The following is a 16,183-nucleotide window of genomic DNA, read 5'->3' as shown; positions in this document are numbered from 1 at the left end:
TGAAATGCTCCAGTAGAAATTTACAATTTCCTCATTGGGTGTCCTTTACCAAGGAAAAATGCCATGGTGCCCTTGCCCTTTCAAAAACAAAGATTACAGGCCTGACATGTATATTTCAGACCCGGAATTACATGCAGGCTGGCCTCCGTTGCCCCTGGTCTTAGCCTTGGTGCCCCTGGTCTTAGCCTTTGTGCCCCTTCAAAAGTTTCCCAATGACTTGTAAAAGATTTTCCAATTAAACTGCCTTTGCAAAATGAAGTTTTCCTTTCCCTTTTAAAGATGAAACTCCAGACCGGAAATTTACAACTTTGCAAAAGATTTGCTGTGTTTCTACATGTACATGTAGTTTCAAAATAACATAACTTCGGTGCTTCGTCTTTTTTGTTAATAAATCACTACTAGTTTGACAGCAGACGTCATTTCACTTTGTCAAACCACCGTACATAAGATCAACGCTGTCAGAAATTCATTTCAAGCACATAGATGGCTCCATCACACATTGCCCAAAGCAGACAAAGTGACAATCATATCTGTCAACTACTTAATCCGTTCCGACGAGACATCAAATCTAAAATCCTCCGTGAGTCCACGCTTTCTTAACGAGGATCTCTGTCATCGATGGGCACTTAGAGGATTTACGTTTGTATGTACTCTGGTGATTTAAAAGGGGTTTTCATAAAAATGATCAGAGATTTTGTTCTGTCAATGCATCTGACAGTACAATCGTTCCGGATTTCTGGAGACGTGAAGTTTCACCAGGACTTTTTGAGTGGGGAAAGATAATGACATGTGTTTGTTTAATCTTCTATTATGGTAAGAACGTATCGTTTACAATAGATGAAAATATTTACATTATGAATGTGAATCTTACCAGCCAACAGGGAAGATGCTACACGACCGTGGCAGACAGGATCTCTACGTTTATTTTATATCAGATAAATCATTAACAAGCAAAGAGTGCTTGCTGTTGACAATGGGGAGGGGAGGGGGGGGGGCGGAAATATGACAAGTTTGGCAACAAAGAATTGTATACACTAGTATACTTTACATGATGTCATCGGCAGCAACTTGCGCCGCATCACCTTGTAAAACATTAAGGCCGAGTTATAGTCGGTCGCGCGATGGTCGGGCGTCGGAAATCTTGACGCGCGATCATAAAAAGACATGGTTTTTAGGCCTCAGTCTTAGGATTGCGCGCAAGATTTTCGTCGCGCGACCATCGCGCGACCAACTATAAACCGGCCTTTACATGGAGCTATAAAAGGATGCTAGTCTCATAATTCAAACGTTGTCCCACATCTTGCAGGCATACTATATGTTACAGCGCCAGGAGCGTCACTGAGTGACGGACATCCGCACTATTTAAGAAGCCACTACTACCATTATTTTTACTGTAGCAAGCAGGGGAAATGATTGTACATACATAGCCTTGACATTAGGCAGTTGAGTGTTATTTCCATTTATTCATTCATTTTTTATTTAGTTATATATGCAGGGCAATTCCATATAAAATATGAATATTAATAAGGTCGGTAACGGAAGGACACCAATGGTGTCCTTCCGTAACTGTTTAATGAGTCAAAACGTCCTTCCGTTATGTGGAATTGCCCTGCAGTCTCTGTGTGCACGTATCAGGCATTGAGTCTTGCTCTTGGAAGTGGCACAGCAATTATCAGGCCTGTATGCTTCGTTTCTGAATGGTCAAGGGCACCAAGCAATGTTCTCTTTGGTAAAGGGCAGGCTATGAGGAAATTGAGCATTTCAAGGGCACCAAGGCAATGACCAGGGGACATGGAGGCAATCGCCTTTGTTGCCTTCGTGAAGTATCAGGCCTGAATTTTGCTCTGCTCTGGTTAAGGGCTCCCAATGAAATGCATGATGCAACATGTAACTTACGATGATGATGACAGGCCTATTAATTATTATAGTACACAAAAACCAGACACATACATGTACTAAGCAAAAACTACATTTTAAAGGGCTACACTATAGTATCCAGTGCCTACACACATTGTAAGATTCTGACATATAATTCTTCCTGTGGACCGAAAGCTACAATACATGTCTTACAAAAGCCCATACGTACTTCATACCATTGCGAATTCCATATGAATTTTGACATCACAGGGATGTTTTTGCAGTGAATGATTCGCAGGAGTTGAGCACAAGTCAACTGACTTAATAATTTGTTTCGCTTTCACATTCGCAGGAACTTCCTTCCAGGAAGTATGAACCAGGCTTAACTGAACTTGTAAACAGTTTTAAATTTGTACCTTAGCATTAGTTGCAGCCTCCAGTGCAGAGCTGAGCCTCCTTGCCTCATCTTCAACCTCGTTCCGAACCTCGAGGGCGTCCTTCCATTCCTTTCGTGTCCTGGCCAGCTCCTTATTTAACCTCCTTAGCTCATCTTCATGCGCTTCTCTCAGCTCGGCCAACCTCTGGTCTCCATCTTGAGTCACCAAGCGTTCTCGCGCAGACAAATCTCTCTCAGCCTGCAGAGCGCACAGATTCAGTTTCAGAGTTTGAATCTGGCTCTCGGTGCGACACAGCCTCGCAACGAGGGCCTCGTAGTGCTTTCGGAGAACGTCGACCTCAGCTGTCGCTGGGAGGAATGGCACAACTGGCTGCACTGAGTTGCTTTCGGGAGAACTGTTGGAGGTTTGGAAACCGAGATCAGCTAACTGACGGACGAGACTTACGGTTTCAGCCTCTGCAGTGTTGAGCTTTTTCTGCAAGAGGGTGAATGCTTGCGTCGTTGGTGATTTACCGACGGGAACTTGGGGTCTTGAGGGTGGAATTACTTTGTGCGCCATAACCGTTTGCAAATGTTTTACCTGCTGAATAAGATCTTTGGAGCTCGCATGTTGGACTGAATCCTTCAATCTCTCATTCAGAGTTGGTTTTGATTATATGGAACGTGAGTTTTACCTGCAATAAAATATTGTCAAATAAAGCATGGATTAGCAAAAGAAGCCATGTAAACAAAAGGTAGAAGTCGTTGGGTGGAAGCCGTTGAAATAATGATCAGCAATTAAGGCAAAACTGCGATAATTTAGATAAAAAGGGATGGTTTTGAAATCTTTCCCTAAATCTTTTATGATCAAAACAAACCTGAGTGCACTTTTTTTTAACTTTTACTTTGTTTGTTTCATCTATTTGATGAACAATTTCGAAAGCGAAGACATGCCAAGAAAAAATAACAACATAGTGAAGAAAGAGAGGGCAGAGTCTGGGCCCTATTTGTTCACATTCCTCTTAAAGTTAAACTGATATACTGTAAAATGATGGGAAACAAAGTCAGGATTGGAGTCCCAAGCAACCAAAGGATGGGGGAAGCTACCTTTATCATGCTAATTTACGTTTACTTTTTCGTTGGTTTACTCAGCAGAATACACAAGTTTGGACGTAAAGCCAAGGGTGGTTGATTGGTGCCAGCAGTAGGAATACAAATGACTCCAGGCGAACAAAAAAGTGCTATATACATACAGAGTTGGACCATCTTACGTGAGGCGATAGCGGAATGAACCTCATACTAGTATACTATCATTCATACTCAAAGGTCTAGTTAGAAGTAATAATTACCTATCTATCTAGGGGATTCTAGTGTAGAGAGTGTCAAATTCTAGCCCCATTTGTGTGGCCAACTCAGCTAGCCTTGGCCACACAACCAAGTGGGGCAGCTACATGTAGCCTTGGGGCCACACACTGACACAGTGGGTCTAGTCAAATTCAAACTTAATGCGTACAATTAACTTTACAAATGTTTGTACCCTGCCACCACTTGTTCATTCATCAGGCTTATCAATAAACATACAAAATAGTAGGCCTATAAAATGCTGAGTGTTGGTCACTCAATTAAAATTTGAGTGAACAATGAGATAGATCGACCAAAATTTTCTTTAAAAAAGTGGTGTGGCAGGATACGGAGTACGGCCAGTTTTCCCTCAATGTTACACCATGCTAACGTACTTACAAAACTAGTGTAGAAAGTATAAACACTGCGCTTAGCATACACAGTCACTCATTCAAGTAAGTAAGAGACTTGGGGGCTCTGTGTGTACTGCAGTATGTACGACAATTAGTTGGACATTGTATGTTAGAACATGTTGAACGTCGATGGTGTACCTCCTCAACACAAAAATTCTCACCGACCGAGTCACGTCACGATCTGATCTGCGATGTTTACACTCAACAAAATGTTAACTTTTTAACACTTAAGGATCGTTTTAGTTCTACAGATGAAATGTATTGGGTCGTCAGAGCTACATTCACATGTTCAGCACTCACTTCAAACCATAATGTAACACAAACAGCTGTCAAAATCACGAAAGTTACGAACAAATTCGCGACACTCACCTTTTGACATTGTGACAGTCGCCATTTTGCTTTCGAATTATCCGCTTTGCGCATGCGTTCTTTATGGGGGCTGTAGATGGTGGGCGTGGTTGTTTATTGTTAACTTCTTTTGACAGGTGGTTCGTAAACGGGTTGTTTACTCTAACATGGACGAGGAATTTCTACCTTCTAGCTCTAACAATAGTCATTGTTGGTTAAACTAAGCGGTTTTTCTCAGTCTTGTTGAAAGCAAACAAAACAAGGACCCATTTCTAAAAGCTACCCCTCACCCCCGTGTAAAAGTAAAGAGCATTATGACTTCCGATAAAATAGTTTGATTTGGTTTGTAACCATCGGTAAATTTGAGTATTTTTCTTATTGAAAACACTGTCGGGAATATGGGTGACCATTCTTCCTTGCTCTATGGGGTGGCCTTAATAATTATTATATTTGTGTTATGTAGAAATAATTAGAAACTTACCGAAACACGGACTGCAGCTGGCCGTAGGGCGTTGGCCGTCCCGGGAATGTTGTGTACAAACACAAAATGTTTGCAGCGCAACACCCCGATTCTCCACAGTTTGTTATGTTTCACTTAAAATAAAACTAAACTAATGGGAAATTGAAATGAAACTCATGTTGGGAAACTAAATCACAGTTTCAACTCGTTTTGGTAAGTTTCTTACCTCGGTAAACCAATGTACATGTAGCGGCCTTGATAATAAATAAATACATGTGGTACGACCAACGCCCTGAAGTCATCTGCGCCAGTTCAATGGGCACATGGTGTTTTATATGGGGATGGGCGGGGGGGGGGGGGCTAAACAATGAGATTGTAGTGGGTTTCCCAAGCTACATAAAGGGCTCCGCAACATTTGATTTTGGGGGTTTCTGTGCGGTTTGTTTTTAGTTTTGATTTTAATTTACAGGGAAGTTTTGTTTAAAGGAGCATTACAGAATTGGTTTTGCTAGAAAATAAGTTGCTGGCAGTGTTAAGCACTTTATGTAATCTGTAATCCATCATATACATAAACTGACAAATTTTCCATTGCATCGATGCCAAAAACAAAAATGAATAAAACTCTCACTGAACGATAAACTCCAAACACGAAATTAGATTATTTATTTCTCATCAAATATGAAATTTCAGACAAAACTATTTCAAGGGATGTTTTGTTTTATGTAAATCTGTGGTCTTCACGATGTTTGTTTCTTAACAATTCTGTAACGTTCCTTTAATTAAAATTTTATTTTAACATTTCAGATTGCCAATTTGGTTTTATCAAACGGTGTGTGCATTTTGAAGATTTTTTACTTCTCCATTCAGAAACGAAAATGTCCTTATCCCCCGAAAAGCAAACTTTCCTGAGACTGGTCACGTCATCCACATATCCACTGTGACATGCATGTTTTGACGGAATCCCCAAGCCATTTCGTAGTTTTTTTCAATCTATAACCCTTATTGATCGTTATCGTCTCCGCGTTGAACTTCAAGCCCTGGCCTGCCGTCTCTGCGGAGCGATTCACGGCAGGGATCTGTGCCCTCCTGGCCCAATGGTGTTATCTATAAGTAGTAACATCACTCCTCGGATGGAGTGTGTTATTACACGCCACGATCATATCACACTTGCCCCAAGGGGCAGGTGAGCCGAATCTTCTTTAAATAGCAACTCGAGAATAATCCCAAAGTGTTTTTTTTTTTTTCAAGTCAAACTTTATAATATTGTGCAATTATACGCAAAGGCGACCGGTTTGAGCTGAATTTATGTTGTTTTGGTCAAAAGTCACTTGACTAATATTAATCATTGAGTGCCATCTCCGCACCGACGAGCAGTCAGGGAGTTTTCTGATAACACCCAGCATGATTTCATCAAGCTGTTTGGAACAGAAACCTTTGTGTTAAGCAGAAACAGGTTGACTACTGCCAACATACCTTACTATATGCAAGATTTGAGACTGGTTCCTTGCTATTTTTTTCTTAGCAGAACAATTTTCTGCTTAACAGATTTTGAAATCTGGCCCCAAAAGAGCCTTATCTCATCGGCCCTCCTGACCTCCTCTAAATTAATGTCAAACATAAGAATGGTCAGATAAACAAAAAAGTATAAACAAAATACAAAAGTAACAGAAATATTTACGAAATTATAAAAGCCGGCCTGTCAGATGCAATTGTGTCCGCCATGCAATACTGTCCGCTCCGGACACTTTTGCATATGCAATCGTGTCCGGGGCTACGCAAAAACCGTCAGGTGAACATTTTCCATGTCATTCATGACATGCACTTTTTTGTGTAAACAAATGGCGGACGTGTTCCGTCGACCAAGAGCGTTTAATTTGCTGCAAGGACGGTTTTGCACGGGGCGAACACAACTGCATAAGCAAATGTGTCCGGGCGGACACAATTGCATTAGGCAGCAGTGTGCAAATGTGTCCGGCGGACATTACTGCATGTGCAATAATGTCCTCCGGATGGTATTGCATAGAGGACATAATTACATGCGACACCGGTCCTAAAACAAAGTATGGAAAGTAAAAAGAGTACAGAATAATGATTTTTTGAAAGGAATTACAAAAAGAAGTAAAATTAAAACTTTAATATAAAAGAAACAAGATTAGATATGTAATAAAATAAGTAAAACTATAAATAAACAAATACAATTATATTTGCCTTTGCTTCTTGCTCCCCATCCCACCCTCGTAATTACAAATCCCGTGTGTTTTACAAATCCCGTGTGTTTTACAAATCCCGTGTGTTTTGACTTCAAAAAATTTCCTTTTTAAGATAATTCTAGAATGTGTACTTTTTAAAGTCGGACGAAGATTCCCACTTGTCCCCCATGATTGGTAGATTACTCGTTTGATTTATACCGTAGTTACAACCACACCGAAAGGAAAAACACTTCATTTGAGTAAAGTACAGGAACAAACTTTGTTCGTCTTGGGGTTTGTTCAGTGGATCTTCGTCCCCTTCTTCTTCTTTTACTTCTTTTCCTCAAACAAGTAGCCCATCTTCCTCCTCTCTTTCTCTCTCTTTAAAAGAACTGGACGCTACTCTTAATATTTTACTAAAAATAATTGTTAGCATAAAAAATTACTTGGTAATGAGCAATGGAGAGCTGTTGATAGTACATGGTGACTTGAAACCCATTTTATTATAGGCATCTGAAAGTACACACATTAATTGTTCAACAAGTGTGATTTTCGTTTTATATTCTCTTTAACTTGCAACTTCGATGACCATTTTGAGTAAAAAAGTTCACATATATGTAGTTTTATGCATTTGTTGTATGGGATATACACCAAGTGAGAATACTGACAATTGGAGGTGTACAGTGCCCGATCGCTTTGTGGATGAGGCTGCAAGCCCAGCTGTTAGGATGGCTGTTTGTAAGCTAATAGGTCAGAGCCGTTCTTGGACATCGCAGTTGGATAATCCCCTTGCCCGACCACAACTTCCAAGTTCACCTGTCCAGGTGCCCCCACAAACAAATTCCAGGTGTTTGGGAGTCACTCCCACTTCTGACACAATTTTTATTGGTCCAAGTTGGAACGCTTAAAATGCAGCGCCCTAAATTGAAAGAGGAAATCATGCTTCCCCATTGGAAAGCCACACCCCCGACTCCAGCGAATGCAATCATGACCACACTGCTATCATTGTAAGATAGATCATGTTGAAAATCTATACCAAAAGAGGGACACATAAATCATTTATAGCAACCTCGTCTAGTCTTACTGAAGCTGCAACCAACCAGTAGATAGGGTTTTGTTTTCTTAGATTCATGCATGTCCTAGTACCCCGTACCCTCACTCCTTGCCCCGTCCCCTCGGGTGCGCCCCTAAGCCCACCGGCTACCACTTCAGACCGCCTCGGCTCCCGACACAGTCTGGTGTTGATTTTCCCCCGGTCTTTTACAAGCTCAAGTGCCATCAAAGAAAGAAGACGAAGAAGAAAAATGCCGGTGCGTCTGAAGCTTTTTTTCTATTTTTATGTTGTACAAAATGGTATTAAGTTTCACCATTTCGTATGCGATACCCTTCCTATAATGTGCAAGGCTACCCATGTTTGTCAAAACAAAGAAGCACACAAGTCAGAATTATTTATGTATAATACACCACTTTCTCAAGGTGTGCATTTTTTGGGGGTGGCAGTTTTTCGAAAAACGGAAGTGTCCCTCTCCACTAAGGATGTAAACTACTGGAATTTTTGTTACCCCTTTATTCCTGAAGTGGTTGGTTTGATGAATTAAAGATTTGTGCACATCAACAAGCGGAGAATAAGTCGACATGAATACTCAATAATCAGATCAGCTCTATGGATGCAACTTGGGAATTGAAGTCTCGTAGAAAAGGCAGAGCTATCGGAATTACATTAGAGCAGTAGTTTCTTAGAGATCTTGATTTCAAATTTGTTTTAAGGTTGTGTCTTTCCATTGAAGGATTAGTATAGCCCCAACGGTATTTGACTTCTCTATGGTATTATATTTCATTAGGGAATTGTGCAGCTTCAGAGGATCGTGATTATAGAAACTAACGCAGCATTGTTGATACCAAAAATGATACAGGGTTTTGGAACAAAACAACCAATTATTCTCAAGAGATTCTGAACGGAAGTACTTAGAACTCTGAGAGACAGCATTGAATTTTTGGGGTGTAATTTAGGAACAGTGCGTTCAATGCACAAGACGTTTGCAAAGACACAGCGATGCCACGCCCATAGTGCTTTGATTTGGTATTTGTATGTATTAGATAATGTGTAAACAAATCCCGCGTAAGACTCGACCCACTGACTAAATTATATCGCTTGACAGAAATGGATTTAGTGCCATGAGAAATTAGTTCGCCCAGATTTAGAAAATTGTTTGATGCAATTAAAATGGTAGATTTGTCGGTCTCAATTCGGCGTCTGTCTGCTCTGAAATGTAATTTTAATCTTTTCATTTCATTATTTCAACTTTAGCGTCTGAAAGGAAAACGATTGTTGTAGAGAGTGTCCCATTGCTAGTTGGGCGCTCACACTTGTTATATTATGGGATTGGAAAAAACAGCAGATTTATTTTCCAATACACGAGATAAGTATTTCCTATACTGAAATAATGAAAGTCAAGAAAATTATCATTTGTTCACCCTCTATCTAATAAAATGATACTATTAAATTAAATAAAATAATAAAAATAATATCAATTTAAAAAAAAAGGGGGAAAAATATATAAAAAGATATATTATAAAAACTATTCGTGGATTTAATTATTATGGGTTAAAAGATAAACAAATAATATAAACAAACATTGCAATAAGGCAGCATTCATAACCACGTCTTGAACCTGCACATAATTTTGGACAAAGCATAAAATATCTGTTTTCAGATTTTGCCCTATGATTTACCAGCTATAATGGAATGACATTTTTTTCACAGTTTTGTGTTGCATTCATTGCAAACCATAAATTAATTTATTCCCCCCAAACAAAATAATGCCTCTTCAAAATGTAATAACAAGTGCGTGGACTATGTTTTTTTTAAATGCAGTCCCCTGTCCTACTATAGTGCGTGTATTGGATCATTCAATGCAATCAAAGTCAGTTTCACAAATTAAGGGCTCTCATTTTAAGTGATGTAAGTCTATATAGGCTAATTGACAATATACAATTTTATTAAAAGCAATCGATAGACGGAGTTCTATAGAAATTGAATTCAATATTCAGTCATATTGCCCCCAGCTTGATGGAGTGTTTGGCCTGTGTTTCTTATTTAATTGTCCTCAGTCACACCTATGGCCTTGTCGCGATTTTTAATTCATGGTTAGCTATTCGCAACGTTTATTACATGATAACATGTTGTATACGAAGGCCAATATACACGCCAAATAAAAATCTGTTTTACTTTTTCAAAATAAGTTATTACGAAATCACATCTATTTTTACGGATTCACAAGAGGCGCAATGTACATTCCCTGAGTACTTCGTAGTACGAAAGTCCGAACACACCAATTCACATTGCTAATTACTTATTCACAATCTCTTAATACAGATTCACAATCCATTTTTACGGATTCATCATTCCCTGACTACGTTTGTACATCGTACGAATAAGTTATAAGTTATTACGAAATTACATCTATTTTTACGGATTCACAAGAGGCGCAATGTACATTCTCTGACTACTTCGTAGTACGAAAGTCCGTACACACCAATTCACACTGTTAATTACTTATTCACAATCTTATATACAGATTCACAACCCATTTTTACAGATTCACAAGAGACAATGTTCATTCCCTGACTACATTCGTACATCGTACGAAAGTGCGTACACATCAATTCACATTGCCAATTACTTATTCACAATCTGTTAATACAGATTCACAATCCATTTTTACAGATTCACAAGGAGCAATTTTATGCATTCTTTGAACACATTCGTACAAGTACGAAAGTCCGTACACACCAATTCACATTGGTAATTACTTATTCACAATCTGTTAATACAGATTCACAATCCATTTTTACGGATTCAGGACGCCAGACCCATTTTCGAGCAACCTTGACCGTGTGGCATTAATTGTCTGGTCTGACGATGGGGGAAAGGGTAAGGTAATCCGAAAACACCATGTCAATATCCGGCACAGAAGGGTGGTACTTAAGCATCGAAATTAAAGGAACATGTTGCCTTGAATCGGTCGAGTTGGTCTTTGAAAAGCGTTGTAACTGTTTGTTATAAAATGCATATAATTAGAAAGATATTTTAAAAGTAGAATATAATGATCCACACAAGTATCACTAGAAATTGAGTGGTTTTCCTTTTACCTCGTCGACTAACACGGTCGGCCATTTATGGGAGTCAAATTGTTGACTCCCATAAATGGCCGACCGTGTTAGTTCGCAAAGTAAAAGAAAACCCACGCAATTTCGAGACAAATTTGTGTGGATCATTGTATTCTACTTTTAAATCATCTTTCTATTCATAATGCATTTTATAACAAACTGTTACAAACGCTTTTCAAAGACAAACTCGACCGATCCAATGCAAAGTGTTCCTTTAAGGTTCGAGTCAATTCTTCGAGTCTAAATGTATATGAGATTTGAGGCATCGTATGGTGAAGTATCAGTTTGTAAGTTATGTTTATAGCTTTGCATTATGTGAATTGTAAGAAGGAGAACAGAAGACGAGTAAGAGTACACTGTTCGAAACATCAAGACGAAAAACCGGCGCTTTCCAGAGCCAACACTCCTTAAAAGAGAATTAGTACATGGTTTACCCGCAAGTTTACTATTATTTATCGTAATTTTTTGTCCCGATAAATATTTTGGGTTTGCGGTAACACCATGTGTGTATCTACTTGAGAGGTAGAGTTTGTTCTTTAGAGAACTTTCTGGCTAGTGTATTCAACTACCGCGACGTAGGTTTTCGGAATTCGGTATATAGACTTCTCAGTTCTGAAATAACTGTCCTGCTTTTCAATGGGCGGAACGTATAGGAACGTGGCAGCAGACCTACCAGGTAAAATCCATTGTTCTCGGTAATGTGCGCATGAACTACGTAAACACTGGAAATTTACCCGGTAAGTCTGCTGCCACAGCGCCTCAAAGTCTCCCATTGGTCTCAACATTTCGACTATAGCCTGCTCTAGTCATTGTCAAGAGACTAGGGAGGCTAGTCTAAACGTTGAGACCAATAAAGAACTCATTCAGCGGTAGTGAAGTTTATAGGGAGAAGTCCACTTGATCAACTAAAGCATAGTCCCGTCTGGTTTTTCTACCTTCCACCCAGGCAGTAGAGTTAAAAAGCAGGACAGTTCCTTTTAGAACTGAGAAGTCTCCCGATTTCCGAAAATCTACTCCGCGGTAATTAAAGCAGTTTCCAAAAATAACATAATCTACTTTGGACTTGACTCAGTTTCAATAAATGAGTTTGAATAAATTTCATATTTGTATACAAAAACCCATATTCACATGACAGAAATCTGTAGTTTCTGATTTAAAAAAAACCGCTCTCTTACAATGTGTACTTAGTAAATCGAAACGTCGTATATAAATGCAGGTTCTAATAACAAAAATTGTGAGCACCTTCAGGCAAAACCGCAAAAATGTATTTTAATAAGTCCCACTAAAAATGTTTAGTTTCAAAACAAGTGAGGATCTTCCTGGCCTATCACTGAAAGTGGAAATTAATCGATTTTCCCAAAGATATGCGGGCTTAAATCATCGATTAGATTCATAAAGGTTGAGATTGTTTGACCCCGGGCATTAAAAGCACCTCAGGACGTTAGTTGAACAAACATGCAATAAATTTATTGAACGTTTGTACAAATTGCGAGGTTATTATATCTAGTGTTCTCCTTCGCCGACGTAACACGACGCTGTAGGTGTCAAATTAAACATTCATATAAACCAATCCCCAATATATATTTTGTGTCCATACTTTCTCCAAATTGGTTGTTGTTTTAAAGCATCTTAGCCATGCTTCATGGCTACGACTGCATGGTGAAGAACAAACAAGAGCATAAACAGAGCTTGGCCCAATTTGTTGGTTTCATCAATATTGACCGAAGCTGTTTTTATGGTGTACACTATAATGGGAATGGACACACATATGCACACGGCGTTGTGGGGTCCTTCTTTTGTTGTTCTATTATTACCTTTTCTAAAGAACTCCCTTGTGGGGACTCAGTTTAACAAAGAAAAACGTTGTGTGTACCTTTGTTCCATATTGTAAATTTCAAAAAAAAAAAAATCCAGGTATATGCCAAAACACACTTTAGTTATGATGCAAATACATACAAATTACCCAAGCCTTTAAAAGTGTCATGGTATTGTGACCACCATATCTGAAATGGGTTTATTGTAATTTGGGTTGATTTTGTTTTCGTCTGATAGAAAGCAAAATATATTTTGCAATAAAAGCCTTTTTTCTAAAGTTGCTTTACAAAAAAATAGGTTCCTGTATGAAAGCTTGTTACAAGGTTGTCTATGATGAGAGAGCCGAGCGAGTGACCTATTTTATTTCAGAACAATATCAACTAGGCCAAGTATATAAAAGCTCACTTCATGAAAAGGCAAGCCAAGCACCTGAATTCCAGCCAAAATAAAGCTGTCATAGTCAACATATTTCAAAAGCATATGCTTTTTAAAATTGCCATTTAACAAATCTAACAGGACCACTTTAAGCATTATCATACATAAAACATACACAATGTTGAAAGTATCTGAAACACACATCACAGTTTTCAACAACCAGTAAGTGGCGATATTCAGTAATTTCCGAAACCACTGAGAGCATTTTGCGTTTTGTAAACTTTCTTTAAAAGTTTCCTTCAAATTCCAGTATTAAGTGGAGCACCGAGCGATGGCGATATTCAGTAATTTCCGAAACCACTGAGAGCATTTTGCGTTTTGTAAACTTTCTTTAAAAGTTTCCTCCAATTCCAGTATTAAGTGGAGCACCGAGCGAGTATATTTACTCTAGATCATTTTGCTGGCCCTGGGCGGATGTTGTTCGATCTACAGCCGCGATATGTTTCCCATCGCATAATAGACTTGTGGACAAGTCGTTAATGGTCTGTCGCGGTGATAGTCGAGTCGTGGAGGTGAAGTCTTGATTCAGGCGTAGCGAGTCACTGCTCTCGCGCGAAGCTGCTGGCTGCCGACTACTACACGACAATGCACATGTCAGAGCGATAGTCTCGCGGGGACAGCAGTCTCGCGAGACTATCACCATGTGTCGTCGGAATCGCGGAACGCTACAGCCAAAACCGACATTTAACGACTTGTACACGAGTCTAAACCGCACACACACAACATGGCTCTATAGTGAGTAAAGTTTCAAGCAACGATCGAATGTTCGTTTATCCATACCACTTTGAGATGTTTGGATTGTGAGTCGAGTAGTGTCGAGACGATATGATGGCTGTAGGACGGGACCGCTTTCCATATTACATGAATTTGGGTTGGAACTAAACATGACCCAATTTCCATGGCTCTGCTTAAGCAAAAAATCGGCGCTTACGGAAGCAGGCGACTCAGTGCTTACGTCAAGCGTATTTCTTGGGTTATTGACGTGCTTACTTCATAGGCTATTCTTTGCTTACACAGCTAGACCACAACTTGCACAGTAAACCGGTGTCAGATGCAATTGTGTCCGCCATGCAATACTGTCCGCTCCGGACACTTTTGCATATGCAGTCATGTCCGGGCTATGCAAAAACCGTCCGGTGGACATGTACATGCCTGTACATGTATGTGCGCTCGTAAGCGAGCGTGCATGCACTGAACTTACGTAATGCATATGCAGCATGAATACGTATTTTATGATTGCAGCGAATACCCAACGGCCGAACATTTTCCATGTCATTCATGACATGCACTTAGCTTGTAAAAAAAATGGCGAACGTGTTCCGTCGACTAAGGGCGTTTAGGTTACGGCAAGGACGGTTTTGCACGGGGCGGACACAATTGCATTATGCAGCAGCGTCCGGGCGAACACGATTGGATATGCAAAACCGTCCGGTGGACATTATTGCATGTGCAATAATGTTCTCCGGATAGTATTGCAAAGAGGACATAATTGCATGCAACACCGGCAGTTAGCAGAGTCATGAAATTGGGTTGTATGACATTATTTCCGGGGATGTAAGCAAAAATAAAATAGCTTTAAAAATGCTCAAGACTCTTTAGGAAGCTCAATCAATAAGTTTACAAAATATCTGGGCGATGTTTATGGCTAATGACAAACCCCTAGCCGTGACACTTGTGTCCTTAAGCAAGACACTTAACCATTGCTTCGTCCTTCGGATGGGACGTAAAGCCGTTGGTCCCATGTGTTGTGTATAACGCTTGTAAAATAACCCAGTACACTTATCGAAAAGAGAAGAGGTTCGCTCCGGTGTTCCTGGCTGTGGCTGCTATATGCGCCGTGGCACCTTGTAAACCCTTATAAGTGCTAAATAATTGGGTCTCAGAATTCATCACTGTAATAACCTATCTTTCTGAAAGTTTGTATATACTCAGCGCCTTGAGTACCTTGTTTGGTAGATACGTGCGCTATATTATAAGACTTCGATATTATTATTAATAGTATTGTTATATCGACCAGGGCCCGACTTCATAAAGCTGTTTACAGAAAATAATGCTTGACAACATTCTTAGCTAAGCACAAATTGAGAGTGTTTTTACACCGATGTGTGTTAGCACTGTATACTCAAAACATTTCCCGAGCTCTGTGAAACAAGGTCACACTCATACTATTACTCGGTTTGGTTTTGAACCCACGACCTTTGCATGTAAAGAAGTGTCTCACCAACTAGACCACCGAGAACAATAACCTTGTAGACACAAATTGCTTCGTAATGCGTTTCTTATAGTTTTCTAATGTTCCGTAATAATGAATTGGCAACAAACCGGCGGGTTAAACCTTGATGGGTTTTATGCTGGATGCTGCTGAAGATATACCCGTGAAATTGGTTTCCTTCGAAAAAAATTGTTTTTTAAAGGAAGAGATCGTTTCTTCGTTTCTTCGTTACTGGACACGTTGCGTAATAACTCAAAATATTATTAGCATAAAAACTTGAGCAAGGGTGTTAACTTCGATGACCAATATTGATATTAAAGCCATTATACATTTTCGGAACAGAACAAAAAAAAGTTCACAGATTTATAAATAACTTACAGGGTTTACAGAAGGTAGTGGTAAAAGACTTCTCTTGAAATATTATTCCATGAAATGCTTTACTTTTTGAGAAAACATTGAAACAATTATCAATTATCGACAGCGAGAATTACGGATTTATAGTAAACACATGTCATGACACGGCGAAACCTGCAGAAACAAGGGTGGGTTTTCCCGTTATTTTCTACT

General features: G+C 39.5%; 1 protein-coding gene across 5 annotated transcripts in view; it reads right to left on the bottom strand.

Moving 5' to 3' along the window:
• LOC139950285 (coiled-coil domain-containing protein 150-like) overlaps positions 1–16,183 on the bottom strand; it is a 111,827-nt gene that overhangs the window by 50,632 nt on the left and 45,012 nt on the right. For 2 of the 5 annotated variants that reach the window (XM_071948904.1, XM_071948905.1), the window contains one exon: positions 2,274–2,928. In XM_071948904.1, coding sequence (XP_071805005.1) covers positions 2,274–2,813 — 540 coding nt within the window. In that variant the 5' untranslated portion in view covers positions 2,814–2,928. Of the gene's footprint in view, positions 1–2,273; positions 2,929–3,973; positions 4,141–4,356; positions 4,380–4,816; positions 5,014–16,183 lie in introns of those variants that run through there. The other 3 variants (XM_071948908.1, XM_071948906.1, XM_071948907.1) reach the window with 3 other exon arrangements.

Source organism: Asterias amurensis, chromosome 18, assembly GCF_032118995.1.
Source record: "Asterias amurensis chromosome 18, ASM3211899v1".
Taxonomy (NCBI): domain Eukaryota; kingdom Metazoa; phylum Echinodermata; class Asteroidea; order Forcipulatida; family Asteriidae; genus Asterias; species Asterias amurensis.
This window is presented reverse-complemented; position numbering and strand designations above follow the sequence as displayed.